The sequence below is a fragment of the Hipposideros armiger genome, unplaced genomic scaffold (genome assembly GCF_001890085.2).
Source record: "Hipposideros armiger isolate ML-2016 unplaced genomic scaffold, ASM189008v1 scaffold_1465, whole genome shotgun sequence".
NCBI classification, from domain to species: domain Eukaryota; kingdom Metazoa; phylum Chordata; class Mammalia; order Chiroptera; family Hipposideridae; genus Hipposideros; species Hipposideros armiger.
In genome coordinates this window covers 121,269-128,167 of record NW_017732815.1, presented here as the reverse complement: position 1 = coordinate 128,167, position 6,899 = coordinate 121,269, and the positions used below count along the sequence as shown (strand labels likewise).

The 6,899-nt window shown below is 34.3% G+C and overlaps 1 protein-coding gene across 4 annotated transcripts in view; it reads left to right on the top strand.

Moving 5' to 3' along the window:
- APPL1 (adaptor protein, phosphotyrosine interacting with PH domain and leucine zipper 1) overlaps window positions 1-6,899 on the top strand; it is a 46,703-nt gene that overhangs the window by 28,526 nt on the left and 11,278 nt on the right. For all 4 annotated transcript variants that reach the window (XR_002122901.1, XM_019633990.1, XM_019633992.1 and 1 more), the window contains 6 exons: window positions 416-507; window positions 912-1,094; window positions 1,955-2,007; window positions 2,600-2,774; window positions 2,872-2,908; window positions 3,541-3,687. Coding sequence is in view for 3 of the 4 variants with exons in the window: in XM_019633990.1 (XP_019489535.1) it covers window positions 416-507; window positions 912-1,094; window positions 1,955-2,007; window positions 2,600-2,774; window positions 2,872-2,908; window positions 3,541-3,687 (687 nt within the window). In the remaining variant the exon portion in view is untranslated. The remainder of the gene's footprint in view (window positions 1-415; window positions 508-911; window positions 1,095-1,954; window positions 2,008-2,599; window positions 2,775-2,871; window positions 2,909-3,540; window positions 3,688-6,899) is intronic.

The following is a 6,899-nucleotide window of genomic DNA, read 5'->3' as shown; positions in this document are numbered from 1 at the left end:
TCAGCAGCATTATAAAATATTTTAGTATTTTGTGACTGTTTCCTACTCCTTCTAAATTTCTTTATTTAGCAAATGTTTTGAGTTTCCAGTATGCCATGCACTGTACTAGGTGCTAGCAATACAAACCTTAATCCAAAAAAATATAGTAGTTAAAAATGTAAAGAAGAAAACAGTATTTTCTATTATTTATCTTAGTAGAAAAATATCAGATTGTTCCTCTCGCATTTACAGGAAGAGGAAACAAGTTATAATGCTGCAAAGTTATTATGTATCTTAATATTAAAATACATGGAACTACTTTAGTAACTCCAATTTACATTTTATGTGTAACTCAAGATCATTCTGACAATTCAGAGTTATATTCAAACGTTTGGTTTTCTTGCTTTACTAATGTTAGTCTTTTGGGAAAAAATAGGAAATCGCTGCACGAGTAAATCAATCAGCTTTGGAAGCTGTTACTCCTTCCCCATCTTTCCAGCAGAGGCATGAGAGCCTGCGGCCAGCGGGGTGAGTTACCACATTATGGGTTATTTAAAGAACTATATGGGCTATTGAAGTGTTAGTGAACACTTTGATTTTAGCAGTGCTGCTTATATTAGTATGAAATAGCTCCCCAAAAAACATAGAAATTATATTTTCAAATGGGTAAATTTACCAGCAAGAGTACTAAATAAATAATTCCAAACTTCTCTAGTGTTTATCTCTAGATTGAGGTGATATATGTTTTTGAATTTAATAGCTGGAAAAAAAAAAGTCTGTTAAATAAGTAGCTGTAACTGGGGATTGTGTTCATTGAAATTTGTTCTACTCTTCTCATTGACTTACGGAATTGTGTTTTCTCACAGTTTAAGTGTTTGATTTCTAAAAGAGAAAACTGAATGCAATGACTTCTTGTTTTCTTCTATGCTTAGACAATCTCGACCACCGACAGCTCGAACCAGCAGTTCAGGATCCTTGGGATCTGAGTCCACAAACTTGGCTGCTCTCTCGCTAGATTCTCTCGTTGCCCCAGATACCCCCATACAGTTTGACATCATTTCTCCCGTGTGTGAAGATCAGCCTGGCCAGGCGAAAGGCTCTGGCCAGGGAGGCAGGTGGGTGATGGCATCACAGGGATGTTGTGCTATGATCTGTAAGGTTTATGATTCCATTTCTGTGTTGGAGAGTCATCTCTTACATAATTTTGATAGTTGGGAAAGAATCATCTGAAGTTTTTCTCTTTGTTTTCTGTCTCAGTTAAATGAGTTGAGATAATTTAGTTTTAAAAATATTTAATTCTGTATTGCTTATCAGATCTACTCCTTAGGTGTTTGCTCTTAAAATTGAAGAAGAAAGCTGACAGTTCTATCTTTAGGTCATGACACTATTGTAAAATTTCTTGAGTGTAATACAAGTGCTATACTAAAGAGGGCGGTAGCTTCCATCTCTAATTAGCTTTTCTTGCATTCTGTTACACATGCCTTGAGAAATACAGGTTTAAAACTAGAAAATGTTGAAATTATAGTTAGCCTGCGACATATACTTAGAGAGCCTACAAAGAGGTTTTTACCATCCCAGGAAATGGCTGGCAGTTTTTTTGAGTAGCTAAAATTGAAGCTATATCAACTATTCTCTTTCCTAGTTTATTTAAATTCAAGAATTTTTACAACATGGTTTATTGTGGTGTTGATTTTTGTGTATGTGTGGCTGAACTTCCAGTTCATCTACATTTTCTAAAATGCAGCAACTTGGAGTTCAGCCTATTAACTCAGTGTGAGGGCAGGGACCTTCATCAGAGTAAGTTGGTCATCAGTAGTGCTCCTTAACAGGATGGGGTATTTTAGAGTTTTTAAAAAAATGTATATACAAGGTTTTGTGACTCTTACTTTTTAACTCTGATTTCAGTGGTTGAGAAACCTTCCATGTGGCTCATTGTAACTGACCATTGGTTCATAATTTTTTAAAAACTTTTCAGGCGTACAAATCCATTTGGAGAATCTGGAGGAGGCACAAAATCTGAAACTGAAGGTAAAACAGACATGTAATATTTTTATATTTTAAAAATTCTCAGCAGTAAACTATGTGAAGAATTTGTTGTTTACATTTATTCTGCTGTATGCTGTTTTCATGGTATCTTTACTTCACAATTTTCTCTTATAGTACACGTAAAGCAACTGAACTTAATTGGACATGAGATTTTGTGATTTACACAAAATTACAGAATATCAAACTTTTGACTTCATAGTCAAAGTCTAAATGCATAAGATAGCCTTTAAGTTTTTCCTAACAGCAGATGTTTTCTTCTGGTACTAGATCTTAACTTTTTTTTTTTTTTCCAGTAGCTATTTATTTTTATTATAATTTCAAACTTACAGAAAAGCTGTAAGAATAGACAAGGACTTTTTACTCAGAGCCACCAATTGTTAAAGCATAACCTTTGCTATTTGAGTTTGAGACCTTAATTTCCTCTAACTTGAACACTGTAGGTAAGAGCTATTCCTAAATACTTCTGCTAGGTTTAATTTTTCACTGGAAAATCTAAAAGAAGGCTGTGTATTTTATTCTTTAGAAAAAGAAATGTGGGATTTAAAACGACATAATGTACCTTGTTCTGTCATAGATTCTATTCTTCATCAGTTATTTATTGTCCGATTCCTTGGTTCTATGGAGGTAAAGTCAGATGACAATCCAGATGTTGTTTATGAAACAATGCGCCAAATCCTAGCTGCCCGGGCCATCCATAACATCTTTCGTATGACAGAATCACATTTATTGGTCACTTGTGATTGTTTAAAGTAAGTAGTAACCTCTCCCTTAAAACACTGTACGAAAAAATATTTTCATAATTTCAGCCTAATTAAAATTTGTACAAATTTTAAATTATTATTATAGGTTAATTGATCCACAGACACAAGTTACAAGGCTCACGGTGAGTTCTGCATGTTTAAAGCTTTAAGCCTCTTTGTGCATATACACATCTTACATCTTCATTAATAATCCTGATTCTATATATTCAGTTATGGTAGTATCAATTATAATAGACCTTTAGGGTGTTAAAATTAAGTCTATGGCCATCTCTCCAAAAAAGTTGAAATTGAACATTCCATGTAACTTAAAGAATCAATGAAACCTGGTGTGATACTTAGTGTTTATCCCTTAGCTAGGGAGCGTATATCATACACTAAAGAAACCAACAGCAGGAATTAAAAGCCAAACATGATTGAGTTTATTTTATAATGAGCTATTTTGAAATAGTTGCAAGTATGTACTTCTATTTAATCATTTAATAATATAGACCACTTTTGTTAACTGAATTTGACTGTAAAATGTATTAACGACTAATGAAACAAATTCAGTGTTCAACAACCTCTTATTCTGCCTGGCAATCCAAACCAAATATGACATTTTTTGTTCTTGGATTACCATTCTGTTAAGAAAAAAAATTGGCTGAAATGTTCTCTTTATGATATTTTTGTAACTTAGCACGAGTATGTCATTTATAATGTGCTGTTGTAATGGCTGGAAAAATCTCATGTTTGCTTCTGATGTTTTCTTTGGCAGTTTCCATTACCCAGTGTAGTTTTGTATGCTACACACCTGGAAAATAAGAGGCTTTTTGGATTTGTTCTTCGAACATCTGGAGGGAGAAGTGAAAGTAATCTGTCATCTGTCTGCTATATATTTGAATCAAACAATGAGGGGGAAAAGGTACCTGGCTTTTCAAAATGTGTTTCTGTTGTGAAATACATATTATAGTCAGAGTATTTACTAAGATTTCTGGAAAAAACTTACAAACTTTGCCTAGCACCATTTGAGTTGCTTGACCAAAGCCTGCTGTTGCTCTGAGGACAGCTGAGTGATGGGTTGAGCCTTCTGAGTTCTTTAGACCTATATCTTCTTNTTACACTTTGAGTAGGAAAGGTATTAAACCAGATGAGCTCAGCAGTGTAGACATAGCCATAGGTGCAGTCCAAGCGTACAGGCCAAACTCAGGGGTGCAGAGAACCCTGGAAGGAATCCAGTGGGTCCATACTGCACTGTAGTTGGGAAGACTTGGCTTGTCTGACCCCTGCCAGTCTCAGTGGGCCCAACTATGCTATGACCCTAGGTGCCTCTCAGGGCTGGGCGGGAGCTGATGCTTGCAGTTGAGGCAGAGCAGGGCTAATTTAATTTCTTTAGGAAGTTCTCACCTTTCTAAATCTTAAACTGTTGGTATAATGGTTACTTAGATAGGAGGGTATGGGAACATGTAGGAGTCCATTGTCATAGTTTAGGCATGAACAGGGTGGTAACTGAGGAAAGAGAGAAGAAATAATGAATCATAGAAACAGGTAAAAAGAAATTGGACTAGTTAGTAACTGGACTGATGTAAAGGATGAAGTTAAAGATGACTTCCAGGTTTTAAGCCCAAGTGAAGAGAACAATTTTGGGGGGAAAATTGTTCTGTTTTTATCATAATGGCTTTGAGGTGCCCCTCTAGATACCTAGGAAAAAGTTTTGAACCAAATAAACAAAATCTCAAGCCTCCAATATATTAGTAATTTCTGTTAGTTTTATCATTTTATGAGTTTAAGAAATCATTGCTAACTGTAGAGAAGCCTTTTGCTTTTCGTAACTTGATCTCCTGCCAATCTATCTTTTCCTTTCTGTTATGTTACTTGAGCAACAAAAAAATTAAATTTGTGACATGCTAATACCCAGGGAATAAATACATAGAAAATATAATGTTTGGATTTGAAAAATTCAGGCTTATTGTACTTTCCTATCAATTATCAGAACTCTTAAGTTTTATTTTATTTTTTTCTCAAAACTCTAAGTTTTAATTAATAATTTCCAGATTATCCAGAATTATTTTATCTATATTAATGAGGAGAAATTTTGATAAGTTTATGGCATTGTCTTAGTAATTTAGCTAACTGTAAGACACAGAAATGTAAAAATATTTTGATTATTTTTTCTAATATAAATACCATTTTATTTAGCTAGTGTTTTAAATAAAAGAATAAGTTTACAAGTAATGTCTTATGGAAAGCTTTCTTTCAAATTTTGGTCTGAAATTATCCCTGATAACTTTATTAATAAATATATAGATATTTCTAAGCATAAATAGATTCTGGAAAATTATGAAAACTTCAGCAGCATTATAAAATATTTTAGTATTTTGTGACTGTTTCCTACTCCTTCTAAATTTCTTTATTTAGCAAATGTTTTGAGTTTCCAGTATGCCATGCACTGTACTAGGTGCTAGCAATACAAACCTTAATCCAAAAAAATATAGTAGTTAAAAATGTAAAGAAGAAAACAGTATTTTCTATTATTTATCTTAGTAGAAAAATATCAGATTGTTCCTCTCGCATTTACAGGAAGAGGAAACAAGTTATAATGCTGCAAAGTTATTATGTATCTTAATATTAAAATACATGGAACTACTTTAGTAACTCCAATTTACATTTTATGTGTAACTCAAGATCATTCTGACAATTCAGAGTTATATTCAAACGTTTGGTTTTCTTGCTTTACTAATGTTAGTCTTTTGGGAAAAAATAGGAAATCGCTGCACGAGTAAATCAATCAGCTTTGGAAGCTGTTACTCCTTCCCCATCTTTCCAGCAGAGGCATGAGAGCCTGCGGCCAGCGGGGTGAGTTACCACATTATGGGTTATTTAAAGAACTATATGGGCTATTGAAGTGTTAGTGAACACTTTGATTTTAGCAGTGCTGCTTATATTAGTATGAAATAGCTCCCCAAAAAACATAGAAATTATATTTTCAAATGGGTAAATTTACCAGCAAGAGTACTAAATAAATAATTCCAAACTTCTCTAGTGTTTATCTCTAGATTGAGGCGATATATGTTTTTGAATTTAATAGCTGGAAAAAAAAAAGTCTGTTAAATAAGTAGCTGTAACTGGGGATTGTGTTCATTGAAATTTGTTCTACTCTTCTCATTGACTTACGGAATTGTGTTTTCTCACAGTTTAAGTGTTTGATTTCTAAAAGAGAAAACTGAATGCAATGACTTCTTGTTTTCTTCTATGCTTAGACAATCTCGACCACCGACAGCTCGAACCAGCAGTTCAGGATCCTTGGGATCTGAGTCCACAAACTTGGCTGCTCTCTCGCTAGATTCTCTCGTTGCCCCAGATACCCCCATACAGTTTGACATCATTTCTCCCGTGTGTGAAGATCAGCCTGGCCAGGCGAAAGGCTCTGGCCAGGGAGGCAGGTGGGTGATGGCATCACAGGGATGTTGTGCTATGATCTGTAAGGTTTATGATTCCATTTCTGTGTTGGAGAGTCATCTCTTACATAATTTTGATAGTTGGGAAAGAATCATCTGAAGTTTTTCTCTTTGTTTTCTGTCTCAGTTAAATGAGTTGAGATAATTTAGTTTTAAAAATATTTAATTCTGTATTGCTTATCAGATCTACTCCTTAGGTGTTTGCTCTTAAAATTGAAGAAGAAAGCTGACAGTTCTATCTTTAGGTCATGACACTATTGTAAAATTTCTTGAGTGTAATACAAGTGCTATACTAAAGAGGGCGGTAGCTTCCATCTCTAATTAGCTTTTCTTGCATTCTGTTACACATGCCTTGAGAAATACAGGTTTAAAACTAGAAAATGTTGAAATTATAGTTAGCCTGCGACATATACTTAGAGAGCCTACAAAGAGGTTTTTACCATCCCAGGAAATGGCTGGCAGTTTTTTTGAGTAGCTAAAATTGAAGCTATATCAACTATTCTCTTTCCTAGTTTATTTAAATTCAAGAATTTTTACAACATGGTTTATTGTGGTGTTGATTTTTGTGTATGTGTGGCTGAACTTCCAGTTCATCTACATTTTCTAAAATGCAGCAACTTGGAGTTCAGCCTATTAACTCAGTGTGAGGGCAGGGACCTTCATCAGAGTAAGTTGGTCA